The 16,901-nt window shown below is 37.4% G+C and overlaps 2 protein-coding genes across 4 annotated transcripts; both read right to left on the bottom strand.

Annotated features, from left to right (window-relative positions):
• Positions 1-272: 272 nt before the first annotated feature.
• On the bottom strand, positions 273-1,151 carry LOC122064555 (pentatricopeptide repeat-containing protein At3g49240, mitochondrial-like). The gene has a single exon (XM_042628274.1). It carries the CDS (start codon positions 1,149-1,151, stop codon positions 273-275), a length of 879 nt encoding a protein of 292 aa, XP_042484208.1.
• Positions 1,152-3,957: 2,806 nt separating this feature from the next.
• LOC122064548 (nicotinamide adenine dinucleotide transporter 1, chloroplastic-like) lies at positions 3,958-15,935 on the bottom strand. Of its 3 annotated transcripts, XM_042628266.1 has the most exons (10): positions 15,640-15,934; positions 15,449-15,532; positions 15,255-15,350; positions 14,761-14,867; positions 13,792-13,840; positions 13,030-13,139; positions 5,400-5,494; positions 5,223-5,311; positions 5,050-5,144; positions 3,958-4,592 (listed from the first exon to the last, which is right to left on the bottom strand). In XM_042628266.1, exons 2-10 carry the CDS (start codon positions 15,522-15,524, stop codon positions 4,356-4,358), a joined length of 954 nt encoding a protein of 317 aa, XP_042484200.1. In that variant the 5' UTR covers positions 15,525-15,532; positions 15,640-15,934; the 3' UTR covers positions 3,958-4,355. The 3 variants fall into 3 exon arrangements, with proteins under 3 accessions (XP_042484200.1, XP_042484202.1, XP_042484201.1); XM_042628268.1 differs by lacking the exon at positions 15,255-15,350 and having other exon boundaries at positions 15,640-15,935; XM_042628267.1 differs by lacking the exon at positions 15,255-15,350 and having other exon boundaries at positions 15,449-15,935.
• Between the last annotated feature and the right edge of the window lie 966 nt (positions 15,936-16,901).

The following is a 16,901-nucleotide window of genomic DNA, read 5'->3' on the forward strand; positions in this document are numbered from 1 at the left end:
AAAAAAAAAAAAAAAAAAATCCAAATCCTAATAAATCAAGGGTAATTTACAACGCCACCCCCTGGAGAATTCCAATATTAGAGGGACACCCCCTCTCTTTCACCAAATTAGCCTCGGACCCCCTACCGTCAGTCAGTGTTAAGTGAAAAATTAAAAGTACCATTATACCCTTATCATCAAAAGACATTTTTAACCCAATTCCTCTTCCCCCTACCTATACTCACCTTCACCGAGACATCAAAAGCAGAGGTGATCGTTCAGAGCACTGAAGATCATGGCAGCGGCAGCATCAGCATCAGCGAAACAAACCCTAGCTTCTCCTTTAATTCCTCGTATAAAGCCAGAACTCCATCTGGATCTAATTTCTTCACTAGCCCCAACATGAGATGATTATAGACAATTGAGTCCGGAGCGAAACCCTTCTCAAGCATCTCATTTTTCAGTTCTACAGCCCGATCAACCTTGTTGTTATCCACAAGCCCCTTCACAAGAATGCGATAAGTAGTAGGAGAAGGATTAAAAGGGGCATCATTGATAAGCTGCTTATAATGTTCAAGAGCAGTATCAGTTTTCCTACAATCACAGTAGGCGTTAATGAGGAGATTGTGGGTGACGACGTTAGCAGCGACACCAGCCTGAGTGATAAATCGATGAAGCGAGAGGAGATCGGAGTATCGAGATTGGCGGAGGAGAGCGGCCATGACAGCGTTACAAGTAAAGATGGTGGGTCTGCAATTGGAGTAAATGGTATGCCGAGTGAGGAGTGCGGCTTCATCCAGGTCGTTCTGGCGGATGAGGGTAAGGATTCGGTTGTGGAGGTTGAGGCCATTGCCGGTGAGGACAGTGACGGATTCTGGGAGTTTGGGGGCATTAGGATTAGGGTTAGGGTTTATGGGACGTTGTTGGGGCTGGGTGTGACGGAGGGAGTTGAGAGGTGGTTCTATTCGGAGGCGGCGCTTGCGGCGACGACGCTCGGCGGCACGGCGAAGCTCATCTGATCCGTCTCCATTATATGATTTTCTGGTTTTTCTCTGTTCTTCCACCTTGTTCGGCTGAAAGTAGAGATGTTTTTTAACAAATGGAGAGAGAGAGAGAGAGAGAGTTACAGTTAAAACCTCTTTCATGGTGATTAGAGCACTTGCAGCGGCCATGGTACCGGATCGAGCTTTGAAACCGAACAGAGTATTTGGAAGGAGAATTGAAACCCCCCACCGAGGGTTCAAAATCAGGATTTCAATACAAGAAACGAAGTGCGGAAGAATCGAAAAATAGATGATTTGGTCAAAGGCGACGATGGTGGGAGCACTTGGAGGGTCACGGAGGTGGAGAGTGAGATCTCCGGTGGGGGAGGAGGAGTGGTTCGGTGAGTTTGGGGAAATTCAGAAAAAAGGCCAAAAACGAAAGAGAAGAGAGAGAGATACTTAGAGCAAGGGTATTTTGGTATTTTAAATAAAATATTATTGCTGACATCAGCATATAAGGTATATTCTTTAACGGTGACTGACGGTAGGGGGTCCGAGGCTAATTTGGTGAAAGAGAGGGGGTGTCCCTCTAATATTGGAATTCTCCAGGGGGTGGCGTTGTAAATTACCCATAAATCAAAGATACAATGAGGAGACAATGAACTTTGTGGGACTAATTCAATACATCTGTTGCTTAATGATGGATTGCGAATTCGTTTTTAAATTTTTGCATAAGAATCAACCCGAAGAATAGAATGAACCATGTCAAGAGTAAATCCACCTGTTTTAATGCCACCAACCCATTGTAAGCCACTTTTACTATATTTATCTATCATAGAAACCTCCATGTGCAATATGTTGACACAATACTACTTGAATAGTCAAGCTAAAACTATAGAAACGCAACCCTAAAACGATGTAGAAGATAATAAAAAAATAGAACAAACAATGCACATAGATTTACAAGGTTCGGCAAGGTTGCCTACGTCCTCGGTGAAATGAGATCCTACTTCACTATCAATGGAGAATAGGGTTACAGCGCTCGTCCTCACACTTCTCCGTATTACTTGCATTACAGAGAAAAAACGTTACAAATATATAGCGAAAAAACCCTAATTCAAAAAGTATCCAATTACCCTCAAATAAAAAATTCGAGCTGGGGCCCTGCTATGCAGGGGGGCCTCCTGCCCCCTTACAATCCCCACAACCTGTTAACCAGCTAGTAGGACCGCCATCCTATCTATCGAGGTATTGCACCAGTACTCCCTATGATTAAACTGTGACAAAATACAAAACATTGTACACCAACAAGTGCAGCACCCGATTAGCATGAAAATGATATTTTCAACCTTTTATGATAGGAGTAGAGGTTAATAGTGATAAAGAATCTAATTATTGGGTTACATCAACAATGATGCGGGAATTCTTTTTCCACCGCGGAAGTAAAATTTGATCCATAAATTAAAATCCAATCTATATCCCTCTTTTCTTTTTTCTTTTAAAAAAGGTTCTCTAAACCGACAACCGATACACTAAGAGCCCATTTGGTATCGTTTTTGTTCCAAAAACGCCGTTTCGTGTCAAAAACAAAAATTTCAGTTTCTATGTCAAAATACAGTTTTTAAACAAAAAAATGGTGTTTCAAAATTTCAGATTTTTATCGGGAACGATATTTTTTTTTTTTGTAAAATGGAACGAAAATGGGAAGTCCAATCTCGTTTTTTCAGTTTTTTTTTTCACTTTTTGTTCCAAAAAAACAGAAACAGATCATAAGTGCACCAAACAGAAGATTCTGTTTTTTCATTCCAATAGAACAAAAAAACTCCAAAAACGTTTTTTTAGAACGATACCAAACGAAGCCTAAGACCTTTTTCTCTCTCTCTTTCTTCTCGACCACATAAAAATTACAATAACACTTTCTTTCTTTTACATCTTAATATAAAATGACCCCTCTAACCTTTTTTAGGAAACCTCTCCCCTTTTTTTTTCCCTACCCTTTTGTAGGGGAAGCGATTGACAATGTATAGCATTTACCAAGAAAAAATGTGGGGCAAGAAATTCTGAGTACCTAACTCCACTTAAAAGGAACTAATCATTAATCTTTTAATCTTACAGACTAGATTTATAGAGATATGTGCATGTTGTGTCCACAACCAACCATTCAGAAAGGAAAGGGAGTTGCCCAATGGAAGACATAGGAAAAGGAGAGCTCTCCAGTTAAACCGATCTTCATTACCCATCACCAGACTTTAATGTACATTTTAAATTTTGCACAAAAATACATGTACCCCTAAAATTAGGGTTTTTTGAAAAATAAAATTAAGGAGGAGTGATCCGAATCTCACCAATGTTTTTTCCTTCAACCTACCTCCAATTTGAGACAAGTATACCTGTCTCATTGGAGAGAGAGAGAGACACCTCAACCTACCTCCAATTTGAGACAAGTAGAGATGATCCCAATCCGTAGTCACCATGCTTCACATCACAACATGAGCTATCAAACTGAACTCCTAATCTCCTATCCTAATTATGGGGAAAAGAACCGTCTATCTGTCTAATGTTCTATGCCCAAACAGCTGAATGTGAAAAGACCCAACTGCCCTACACACACTGAATACTTTCACGTCCAACTGTGTCTAGGCGTGGAAATGTCAAACCAGCAAGTATCCTGTGCCCCATATTATGATCAGTATAATTAAACTCTGTCTCGTTACAAGGGAAGTGAAAGAAAAAATTTGCATTTCCTGTAAATATAGTTTTTTTTGGCAGAACCTGTAAATATATTACACTTTCTAGAGAAATATCTACACTTCCCTTGCAACCAACACCAAAAGTGATTTTACTGAAAGCCATTTCACTTCACAAGGAAATATTCGCATTTCCTTTGCAATTAAACAAAGCCAAAATGAACTCTCGTGCCCTCAAATTCCACAAAACTAAGGTGCTTGATAAAACAAGACCCTTGATAAAACAAGACCCATCAAGGCTTTCAGAATACTGAAAAATAACCATGTATTAATTACTAAATGTTAAGACCCACCACTCTTTATTATCGTCATCATCAGCAAGTGAGTCGGAAACCCCCCCCCAAAAAAAAAAAAAACCCTCCCCCAGAGCTAGAGCTAGTATTACATTCAAAGCAAGGCATACACTGTGTTCCCAACCTTAAAGAAGCCAAGCTTGGGCTGAAAATGCGCTTGAAGCTGCCATGGAGCACTGTGTAACAAATAAATATTCATCCAATCTTGGACTTTTAACATCACTTGTACAGATATTGGTTGGCTGAATTAATAACTTGGACTTTAATCCTCAATTGGACAAATGAATGTTCAGAGCCACAGTAAAGCTGCATTAACTATATTGATATCAATCAAGTTAAAGAAAGATTTGTATTCACAGTGTCTGGTGTTGTGGCTCAGGAGGAGACAGATTAAGAAGAAACCGGTGAATTATTTCGAAGCTGGTGAATGTGATAACAGCAGCTGGGGTGGTTCTCAATAGGTTGGTGGCACAACCACGGTAAAATCCAGGAATACCTTCTTTCTGAAAGACTTTCTTAATGCAATCAATTCCACCAGAATATCGCTTCTCTGAGTGGTGCCCCTGTTCTTGAAGCCTTGAACGCACCACCTGCCCAGGAAGGGGGAAAATAAAAAAGGATAACAAGCAATCAAGTTGGGTGATATAGGTATGAAGCTTAGGGAAGAACATTGTAAGAAACGTATATCACAAGATAAAGGAAGCTGCAGATTGTTTACAATAATTAGAAAAAATTTCTTCTTCCATTCCTGTAAACAAGAATTAGTAACAGCATACAAGCAGTTGGTACAGAGCCCTCCACACTATTTTTCCTTTTTCCATTATTTTGCAATTTTAATGAACATTTTAAGATTCCTGGCAAATATTATGAAGAATAGGAAAGATATTTGGGTAGAAATAATCTTCGGAATGCCCCTCCCCAAAAGCAACAGAAGACGAGCACTCAGTGTACCTTACCAGAAAATAAAGTTTTAATGGTCATGACAAGGAAAAAGGAAAGCTGGGATATGAGCATCAAGACACTTTCAATATTTTTAGGAAACCGTACCTCATGTGGATACGTCAATGTTGATGCAATTACTTTGGAGACCGAAGAAGCAACCGCAACATCACGTGTACTGAGTGTATCTGCGGCTCTTTTGTCTGATATCATCACAGATGGTCAGCAGCAATAATTCAACATTCTTGCATGCCAAAAATGATAGATAAGATGCAAATTACCTCGCTTAGCCAAGTAAATTTTGATCTTCTCGTATGTTGGAAACTGGATGGCGACATGGCTAATTCCTGCCAATGCAGGCACAAGACCACTGTTCACCATATGCCATATGAAAATCAGAGAGGTCATTGGAATAAGACATAAGGAAATTAGAATCTAATAAGAGTGTGATACACAACCTGTATAATCCACGAATACCCTCCTCATGAGCTATTCTCCTCAAAGCAGACAGTGTACTCCTATATGGGACGATTCCCATCCTCATTCCTTGAGTCTACACATTGAAGATGAAAAAGATAAATTTTACAAGTTTCAAAGTACAGTAAATGAACTAAGAACTTCTATAGGAAGTCGATCATACTAGAAAGAAGAAATCAAGAGGATAAATTCAAAATACTTGGTTTAAGTTCTTGGTCTCTAAGATATTTTGAGATACTCTTACACATGGATTATAAGCCTTGTTCTTTAGTTTCTACTCTCTAAATAGGCCAGTACTTGATATAGAAGGCCCACATCTGTGCTCACATGCCCATATTGTACAATTTAGAGAATAATTTCAAACAGGGGCAATCTCATGATAATTCATCAAAGCGCCAAAAGCTTCTTATAGACATTTACATTAGAACTAGCTGTCATCCTTTTTGTGCCATGTTTGATTGATATTGTTTTTATTCCCAATCATTTTTGTCATCAGTTTCTGATAATGCAAGAATTATGTTAGTATGCGAACAAGTAGTTCTCCTCCAACAACAACCAAAAGAAAAATTCTTCAGATGTGCAAAATTTGAGGTATACAACAAGCACAGATTCAAAATTAGACAGCATCATAAACAACACCATCCTAGTTGGTCGAAAAATCCTACAAAATCATTTCAAGAATGAGGAATGTGTAGAAAAGCAACCCTAAAACGATGCAAAAGATAATGGAAAAACAAGAACAAGCAATGCACATAGATTTACGAGGTTCGGCAAGATTGCCTACGTCCCCGGTGAGATGAGATCCTGCTTCACTATCAATGGAGAATAGGGTTACAGCGCTGATCCTTCACACCTCTCAGTATTGATTGCATTACAGAGAAAGAAACTCTCGTTACAAATATATAGCGAAAAAACCCTAATCTGAAAAGTACACAATTGCCCTCAAATAAAAAATTCGAGCGGGGGGCCCTACACCCCCTGCTATGCAGGGGGGGCCTCCTGCCCCCCTTGCAACCCCCAGGGCCCCCTAACTGGCTAGCGGGACCGCCGTCCTACCTGTCGAGGCGCTGCACCAGTACTCTCTAGGTTAAACTGTGACGGAATACAAGATATCGTACACCAACAAAATGGGTAATGGAAGCTAACTTAAATTTATCAATCACTTTTCAGAAGTTATATGACTTGTGTCTTCAAAGAAGTGGCAATTTCTCCCATCTCATATGCTCTAAGTATTGCAAAAGGAAAAAGAATTGCATCCCATCCAGTCCTGACTGCTAAAATTCTTCCTCACCAAACAAAAAATTATCAAGAAAAACCACCTAACATGCAAAATATTAGAGGCAGCTTTGCATCTAGCAGAATGACTGTCACATCTTAATAAAGAAACAGAACTGACCATGATAGACCCCCAGGATCTGCTTGCAAAAAGATAAAACCCAATGATGGCCCAAGAAGGTGACCTGATCTAGTCTTTGCCACAATATTAATTAGGCTGCAAACTTTAACGTCATTCAGATCTATCCTTAAAAAAGATTTAAGCACTCTAAAGAGAACCAGGTTTTACTACACCTAAACTTTATTAATTTGGTAATGAGAGCTGCATTCATTAATATTTCACTTAAAAAGCACACGAAAGTTGACTAGTCTTACACCAAAGAAAATTACCCTTCAACAAACTTCTGTCACTTGTTTTTCTTATGTGGGATGAAAGGAGGATTTTTGAGGATGTAAACAGATTACATTTAATGTAGGTCTTACAGGGGAATATACATGGACTTTTAGACAAATGGTATAGGCTTCAGGCTTGATAGGAAAAGATAGGTTACTCCATTAAAAGTACAGCAGGACAATATAACCAATAGCTCAAGAGGCTAGGGTTTTGGAAACCTAGTTACAATTGTGATTGATGAAATCTGTGATGAGAATCTAGTTTTAAATGGTTTTTAAATTGATCCCAAAGGAAGGAAAAGATCAAGTAAATGATTCTGCCTAATCATACATGAGGCTTTCACCATCCAATTTCAAATCAGAAAGTGATTGTTTTGTGCACAAGGATGTTCCCTTGAAAGATATAACTTAGAGTCAAGAAAGTCATGGGTTGAGATCAGGTTTGAATACTAGTGTGCTGCTATTGATCCAGCACAAAGACATTTTAGTCATTAACTTCACTTTTTGACAGTTTTACATGCCAAATATGAGAAAAGTTTGTATATCAGATCCTATGATTCTCTTGGGAGTACTGATGTGAGGGTACAAGTGTAATTTTGTTTTAGTCGAAAGAGCCTCTAGAATGGTATTTTAAGTCATAGTGGTTAGGGCCTACGTCATAGATTGTCTTATTATATCTTTATGGATACGGAATTCATGATGTTACTCCACCACTTTGCTAATGAAATAAAAATGAATTGTCTCTTGGTGGAAGCTTAGACGCTCCAACTTGACCATGAGGCTGGTTTCGACACATCTCAAAACGGAGATATGGGTCAAAACCTGGTACTTTTTCAAGGCCAACGTTTCAAGGCCCATAAAGTGTATTTTGGCCCTGATTTTTTAAGTGCTGCCTATTTTTTACAGTTTAAACCTAATTAATTATTTTCACAAAAAGAACACCCAAAATTGTACTTGTAGTGTTGACCCAAGTTTTCTAGTGGGCTGAACCTGGTTTGGCACTGATTTATGCCAAATGCTAGTTTGGTACTTATTTATGTCAACATCATTTAAATAACTTAAAATTCACAAATAAGCAAATATCCCTTATTTGAATCCAATAAAAATAGTTAAAAATTCAAATTCTAGAAGGATAAAAAGTCAATCTCTCAGTTTAACAACAAAATTTGGATTTTGTTGTAGAGGGCGATTTTCAACTTTCAAATGCTGAGGTTTTTCTCAAATCTAAAAATTCCATAAATCTTATCACAATAAAACATTGCTAAAAACCAAAAGAGCGGTAAAATAACATTTTGTAATGGTGTCTATAAATTTATTTTCATTCAACGCGATTAAACAGCACTAGCACACTTCCCTAACATTTAGTATCAGAGCTGGATATGATAAAGCAAAGCATTAATTGCCTTGAATCTGAGTGTCGCACTCTATATCAGGCCAAAGAGGATGTTGAAATAATGCAAACATATGTTTTGTACCATGACTGCTTGGTTTGAGTAACTTATGATTATACACAGTTTAAAGGAAAGAGAAGGCACTTCCATTGCAACGCAAGAAGGAATAATAGTAATCAAAGGACTAGTTTGGGATGGACCAATAGTTTCTTGCTCACAAATTACCAAACCTGACACTTTCCTCACTTTAACGACGATGGTGACCCAAATAGTTGGATATGTTGCACCAAACATTTTTTCCATTTTGAACAAATGCTAGAGGATAAAGTTTTGTAAGTTGCATGTGTTACTCAATATTGTTACCGTTTTCAACAAAAGTTGAAGGAGGATAAAGTTCTGTAAGTTGTATTGTGTTATACAGTAATTAAGATCAGCTTTGATCATATCCTTCTTACACTATGTTGCAAAAGAGAGACTTTTTTATTTTTTGAAGAATAGCTAAACAAAGAAGTTGCTTGCAGGTTACCTAAGAACCACAAGTGCTGTTCATCCACACAATTTAAGCTCTTCCTCAATCAAGCAATGCAAGGCAAAAGATGGCCGCAACCGTTGCGATTGTTGAGAGTACAATCACTCACTCTTTCACTTTAAGGTTTGACAAACTTTAATCACACACCCAAAGAGGAGGGGAGAAATAACATAAAAGCATACTTCCGCAACCATCATCCTTGGTGACTCTACTCTAAGAAGCTTTCACTCTGGTGGTTGCTAATCTTTTTCGAGCAGGCTCCACTCTAATAGCAGATAGCCCTTTTCAAACAATTCCACTCTGCTCCAAAGTCCCTTCCTGACGGGAGGTAACCTTTTCCTACTTACTCCACTTTGTTCAAGGTAACCTTAATTTTTTTCTGGTAAGATTTTTTTTAAGGTCATTATATCATCATCCAATTATGAGACGCAATAAATTGAGAACATGACTTGGAGCTGTAGAAAATCTGAAATCCAAGCTCGCCTCATAGTCAACCTTAATTTATCATTTGGAAAGATTTTTACGATGGCAAACGTCATAATATACATTTTAGTGGTTGAAATCAAGGACTTCAAATTTTTCAACATGTTAAAGGGTTTAGTAAATCAACAATGACTATAATCCAAAATCATTCTTTGTTCTTTCAGCTTGTTCTTCGAAGAGATTATGCAAATGCAAAACAGTGAAGCGATGTCGCAATTGAAATTTAAAAGTGAACAATTCAATAATTTCTTGAACTTAATATTTGGATTCTTAAAGACCAATGATGGAGTCAAGGATGCGATAGATTGAGCATGGCATGTATTAAAGTTCATGCTGTTATATTTCACACTATATCTGATCATACATTCAGTAATAATATGGATCAACTGGATACAATTGAAGTTGTTTGTTTATCCCTTGAGCATAATTAAAGAATGAGCTATGGGTTTAGATGTCTTCCATGGTTTGTTAGGTCTAACTATCATGTACCTTGGATCTCAACTTAGTTAGATTATGAAGGGAAGTCTAACAATGACAATTGGAGTTGACAAGAGATAGTAGCTTCTGTAAGAATGTTTTTCAAATTCATATGAAACTTAGTTAAAGAAGAAGAAAGTAAGAATAGAATTAGCATTGGCTCTCTTTCTTCTAGCGTCCCTCTTTCATTAGCAACTGCAGGTGAAAGAAAGAAGTTTCGCTATGGTTTTTGTAGGTCATGTTGTTACACATTTCAACACATATTGGTCTTTAAAAATTGAATCCAATACCTGTGTTTGAGATTTGTTTGACAACTTGAATGACATTACTAGTATGCCAGCTTTTGAGATAATTCTTTACTCCATTGTAATCCTGAGAAGGGTAGTGCAAAAGTATACTATTGAATGTGAGTAAACTATTGGAGATGAAGAACACCTAGGTTCAACCAATGAGGTTCGAAATCCTAGCTAACTTTGTGAAGTATGCAAAATTTAAGAGATCTTTTAGTTTGCTTCCCTTTTAATTCCCATTTTATCAAAGGATTTCTTTTTTTTTTGGTTTTTGCATGGCTTAGGATATTTGAATTTAAATAATAACCTATTGAAAACATTGACAAGAGGCTTGTAAATGAACATGAGGAACTAGGACAGGGTAGGATGTATGTTCAAAAGGACATGGAGATAAAGATTTTCGTCCTTTGATGCTTCATATGACTTTGAGATAGGAAAACTTTTGTATCACGACAATTTTGAAGCACATAATTTGGGGGCTAGGACTGGAGGAAATGACACCCAACGAATATACAAAATTGACAATCGGATTTGATTAACCCATTTTGTTCATAACATGCATCAACAAAGAGGAGACTAAAAATATCTCCATTAGAGACTATCGCATTAGTGTAGCGGTTGTTAAAGGAATCCAGATCAAAAAAATGTTTTGTGGATCAGGAAGTTATTAGAAAATATTCTTTCACAGTTAGACTAAGTATTAATATAATACACAACAATTGATGTGTTCCAAATCTTTTGAATCTTAATGTAGTTTATATTTGTATCACTGGTCTTACTAATGTCCTTCACAAGCTGTGTGAATGGGCTCAAAAGGGTTTAGATTTTTTGAGCATGCAATTAAAAGGTTTGAAATGTCTTTGGAAAATCGAGTTGCAATTGTTGATGAAGTGGAATAATATATTGTTTCATTGTTATTTGAATACGTAGAATATTTATTGTGATTTTGTGGTGGGCTAAGTAGTCGAATTAAGATGGCTACTGAGAAGGTGGTGAATCAGTGGTATCCAAAATCCAACTTGCTTGTCTCTACAACTCACTTTTCGGCGTCAATGGCGTTTAACCACACCGGCACATGCAATCACAAACCACAGACACCTTGCAGCACACACACATACACAGACACAGCTATCACTAGCCACACATCATAAATCCTATCCTCCACAAATCATCATGCAGCAGATGAGATAGCAATGCAAAAGGCATACACAATCCACATGAGCACATATCACAACATAGGGCTTACATGGTTCGGCAATGTGCCTACGTCCACGGTGTAAATGACCACTTGGCTACAACCCAAATTTGGCCTCCGTATAATGCACGATACAACAGTTCGACCATACCCACAGTAGGGAGCACCAACCCCCAAAAACCTCCTCGTGTAACAGTTGCATCCCCTCACAAGAAAATCAGAAAATTTTATTGCACTTTAAAAAGAATTAAAAGTTGCTTCAATTATGCATGCATTACTGTACAAAGAGCCAAATCAGCAGAATCCCAGGTAAGGGTAGTGGGATAAGAATCCTAGCATCCCATAACTGGCTTGACAAGGACCTAAATGCATGTTGCGTTCAGAGCTAAAAAAGATACTATATCCCAATGAGAATGTAAAATTTTATGTAACTAAATGCAAAACATAATACATGTGAAGAGATGCCTGAGAACAGGAAGATTTTTAGAATATGCACCAAATATAAAATGATTGGTGCAATTACCCATAGAATTATGTAAGGGATTTGGATTATCTAGTAATTTTTGCAATCTTACTTCATTTTAGGGAAGTTGGTTACGCATAGGAGATTTGGTTGTTATTTAGTTACCTAGTTTACCATAGTTTCTATTTCTCATTAGTTGCTATTTTTATGTTTTTGGGAGTGATATAAAAGTTGTAACCCATCAAGATAATTGGAGTCTCGGAATGAAAGAAACTGAGGTTTTACCACCAGCAAAGTGGTGTAAATTGCCCCTCTCTTTCTCACTTGTTGTCCGTGGTTCAGCTCCTCTCCTTGGTTAGGTATAAGTCTCTTACCATTCCTCCTCCCATTTTGTTGCTATTCTTTTGTTATTCTTTACTTCTCCCCTTTTCTCTGACCAACGATACTCACAGCCAGTCATTGTCAACCATTGATCTCCCTCACCCTCTTCCTTCCTTCTCTACAACTTTGGGAGGTTACTTCTTACCTTCGAACGACCCTACCAGCAAAGCCCCAGTTCAAAAACCTGTTTGAATTGGAATATCAAGCTGAAACACATATTGGGTTAGAAACTTACCGCTAGATCTGACTTCAGACAATGCTGGTTCCTTTACTGTTTGTTCCTCCCTCATAATATTTGCCATTGTTGGGAGAACAAGTAGCATATATTTTATTCTCAACTTCTCAGGTTTAATGAGCCACTAACGAGGGAGATCTCATGCTTGAACCCAAGCTGATTTACCACTGGTTGAAACAATTGAGAGGTTAGCGAAGAAAGGGTCTTCTTCAAATTCATATTCTAAACCTATTTTGTTATTTAAACTAAAGCCCCTCACTTTCAACTTCTTATAATTTAACCCTAGTTTTTGTTTGAATTCCAGAAAAGGCATCTGCTAAGCTTTCATTTAACTTAAGATATTTCTCGTTCTTGTGGGCTCATAGGAAACCTATAATCAGGGTTACTGCACCAGGGATTGCAGTAATAATGCATAATTAACACAAGCAATTACCAGACTTCTCTAATAGCAACTAAAGTAGTGAATCTCGATTAGAGGAAAATTAAATGTCTGACATACTTGAAATCTTGTCTTCACAACCCAAAGAGGATTGGTTGCAATAGTTGTTGCAGCTCCAGCACCAGCAGCGGCTACTATGTTTGCACCTATCGATAGTTGATGGCTCCCAACTACATAAATGGTACAACTTAAATGAAATTATAGACTTCACTAGTAATATCCAAAAGTTAAAATAGATGATCTAAGGCCCTCTTTGGTATCATTTTTCTTTTTGATTTTTGTTCACAAAAATGGTTTTGGCTGCATTTGGTATCATTTATGGAGCTTGTTTCTATTTAAAAAAAAAAATTGGTAAAACACAAAAACAAAAAAGAGATCAAGAGTCATTTATGTGTTTTGGCCAAAAAAGATTTTCAGTTATTTTTGTGCTGACTTTAATGAGCATGTGCTTAAAGGCTCAATATGGAGGGGTAAAGTAGTCATTTGCTTTGTAATTAGAAATCCAAATCCCTTGCCCCCTCTTCTTCAGTCTAAAGTGGAGAAAGAGATTTATAAGAAAGATGGGTGAAGGGAATCTCTTCACCCATTTCTTTAAAAAACTATTTAGCACATAGAGATACCAAACTATTTCTCACAAAAAATCATTTTTGTCAAGTAGTTACCAAACCATTTTTATGTTTTGATAAAAAATGGTTTTCATTAATGATTTTTGTTAAATAGATAAAAAGAAAAAAGAAAAATGATACCAAAGAGGGCATAAGGTAGTGAGAAAAAACATTTATCAGTTTTCTTCTCTTAGTGTGCTCAAGTTAAGAAACTAACCATCAGAATAGAGTAAGCCCTTGAGTTGCTCATAAATGGTAAAATACACCTGCAAAAATTAACCTTTAATTATTTCTGAAATTTGTGAGGTACCAAGCAGAAAGGAAAGAACAAAATATTTTTTTCTGGTATAGGAATAGCGTATTCAACTTTACAGCCTATTACTAGTCAAGCAAGCAAGACATTTCAGGAGAGGATCATAATTATTATACTTAATAAGTATATAATAAATCTCATCATAATATATCAGCAACTATTGTTATAGAGGAAGACGATGCAAAGAAGTGGTAGCAGATGGTCCATAAATGCATTATGTGATAAGTTTGTCACAAAGTTGATAGAATAATTAACCAGCCAATTCCAGCACCCAAAACCTACTATACACTTGAGCTCTAAATTGAAGATATCATAAAAACAATCAATATTGTCAGGCATTCTCGTTGTTCAAAGTGACATAAACTAGCTTTCTACGATTGGACATCCACTTACAATAATCAATTAAGGTTATTATTGTTGTTCAAAGTGACATAAACTAGCTTTCTACAATTGGACATCCACTTACAATAATCAATTGAGGTTATTAACACTCTTGTGATCTAGGATTCGATTATTGAGTGTTACCCCATCATCAGACACCATTTTCAAATGAGAATAGTCTTATATCTTTTGGCCATTCACCCTCTTCTTACCCAGCATAGATGCAACACCAACAGACCGTACATTTTCTTTTTGATGGGTGTAACAGACCACACATATAGTTACCCAATAAAGCCATAAATCATTAGAGTATAATAAAGATCAACATATGTGGTAACATTCATCAAAAATGGAATGAAAGTTATTATGAGACTATTATGACCCCACATATTCAACTAAATATACAAGTTATTTTCTTTCTTTTCTTATTTACTTGTATATATTTTAATAATTTATTACAATTGATGGATAAACTCAAGGAGACATACTCACCGCCCAGTTTGGGAGTAAAGCCAACACAGTAGGAGAAAGTCCACGATACATTCCACGTAATCCCTCCTTTCGGAATATTTGTTCCAAACTCCTGACTATGAGGCTGCCTGGTCAAATGTAGGTCAATACCAAAATTTCATCTTTTCTTTTAATAAGATTCTTAGCAAAACAAATTAATGGAAGAGAATGCACTTGCCACATCATAGATGATTAATATAGCTTCCCAACGCAAATTATCAAATGACAAACTACTATATGCTTGTTATCCTCATGAGAGACAAGCTCCTTTCTTCTTCCTCAATAATCACTAATGAGTGCTCACATAAAAAAGATCTGTAATTTTCATAAACCCCCAATTTATCTTGCGATGAAGTTAATAGTGATATACAGTTCGTCTAAACGTGTACTTCTTCTACCCTTTTAACATTATATGTTTCCTTCATCTTTTGTTGCAACCGTAAGTGGAGTCAGTGAAAAATGAAAAAAGCAAGAACCTTTAATGGTTTCATTTCCGAGCTTGGGTAGCCCATGGACCTGAAACCTAGTCTTGATCACGTCCAAAGGGCAAACAAATGTGGCAGCGATTACTCCTACAGGAGAATTAAAACCGTATGAAGAAGAATTGAAGAATTTGCAAATCCAAACTGTCAAAAATTCAAAATTATGATATGGGAAGAATTCAACTCACCAGCAGCGGCACCGGCGCCAGCATTGCAGAGTAGGCCCTTAGCATTAGGGCCAAGAGAATGAGATTCGCCGTGCATTGCTGAAACTAAAATAAAGATATCGAAAGGAGGTAGGATCTTGAGCCAAAACTAGGGATTCCTCTCTGGAGAGGGAGATATCAGAGAACCAGAGTCGCATGGCCAGAAGATATACCTATGAATTCCTCTTCCAAGGAATCGAGAGAAGAATTGAAGAGATCCGTCGCTGGTTAAAATAATAAGCGACGGAAAACAATAGTTTCGATGAGATCGAAGGAGAGTGAGGATTGAGGAATCGCGATCAAAATATCAATTTCATCTGTGTTTCAGAGGGAAGATGAGGAAAATTGTCGCCGTTTCTTACCATCTCTCTCTTCCTCTCTCCTGTTGACGGTTTCGCTCGCCCAGGGACATCAGTGTTTCAAGTCGTGTTTCATGGAATCTTATCATGATATGAAACTTCATGGAATCTACTGCCACTTTTTTGTTTTCTTTTCCAAATTCCAAATAGAAAACGTGTGCCACGCGTTTCGTTCGTTTATTATTATATTCAGGTTTTACCAAAAATAAACTTATTATAATTAGGTTAAATGGAACGTATCAACTGTAACTATCAAAAACTGCAAACAGAGCTACAACCATATGGCAAGAAGTGTTTGAAATGCCAGCGAGTAATAGTGAGGTGAATCATGCCGATTCAAATTCATAATCAGTCGATTTAAATGGAGATGGGGAAAGCCTTTCTTCCAATAGGCTATCAACTTCATTGCTCAATTTTATTTTCAATATTGAAGGAGAGAGAATCTGGCATATAGATCCTCTCCATTGAGCTAGATGGTATTAGGCAACTACTTAGGTGTGTTGTAACTGGATCTGGCTCCTCTTCAATGCGTTGGACACACAACTCGGCATCAATAGTAGGGAGGACTTGAATACGCACCTTAAATCTTTTCAATTGTCAGATATCAGGTTGGACACACGGCAGGTTGAGAGAATCTTCTCCTTGTTGCAACTTGCAATACCTCTACCTGCCTAACAAAACCTCATTATTAGTAGCTCCATTGTTGTTTTGAATTAGATGATCACATAACAAAAGCATATAGGGTTGAAAATGGAATTGGGGCTATGTTTTAGCACAATAGTTGGCTGTTGGCTTGCGAAGACCAATGTAAGTCCAAGGACAGAGGGTTGAACCCCTCCCGGCCCTCCCACACCCCATTCTTCCAATTCCATATAATCTGCCACATGTCAAATCAAGGCATACACCCACCATATTTCTCCTTGAACTGCCATCCACCAAGACCGACCTCCCTAAAAACCCCTACTATAATCGTTGGAGAGAATTTACTTTCATTCATGGTGAAGGAAACACTCCTAGAGCTAGGATCATTTAAGGATCTCAACATTTATAATCGAATCGATTCAGTTTTAGTTTCA

The sequence above is a fragment of the Macadamia integrifolia genome, unplaced genomic scaffold, assembly GCF_013358625.1.
Source record: "Macadamia integrifolia cultivar HAES 741 unplaced genomic scaffold, SCU_Mint_v3 scaffold1681, whole genome shotgun sequence".
Taxonomy (NCBI): domain Eukaryota; kingdom Viridiplantae; phylum Streptophyta; class Magnoliopsida; order Proteales; family Proteaceae; genus Macadamia; species Macadamia integrifolia.

Excerpts from the sequence above, each read along its gene's own strand:
- LOC122064555 (XM_042628274.1), bottom strand. The coding sequence starts at position 1,151 with ATGGCCGCTGCAAGTGCTCTAATCACCATGAAAGAGGTTTTAACTGTA.
- LOC122064548 (XM_042628266.1), bottom strand. The coding sequence starts at position 15,524 with ATGCACGGCGAATCTCATTCTCTTGGCCCTAATGCTAAGGGCCTACTC. Across the intron at positions 14,868-15,254 it reads CGGAAATGAAACCATTAAAG|GCAGCCTCATAGTCAGGAGT; the intron begins GTTCTTGCTTTT and ends ACATTTGACCAG. Across the intron at positions 4,593-5,049 it reads CATTGACGTATCCACATGAG|GTGGTGCGTTCAAGGCTTCA; the intron begins GTACGGTTTCCT and ends CTTCCTGGGCAG.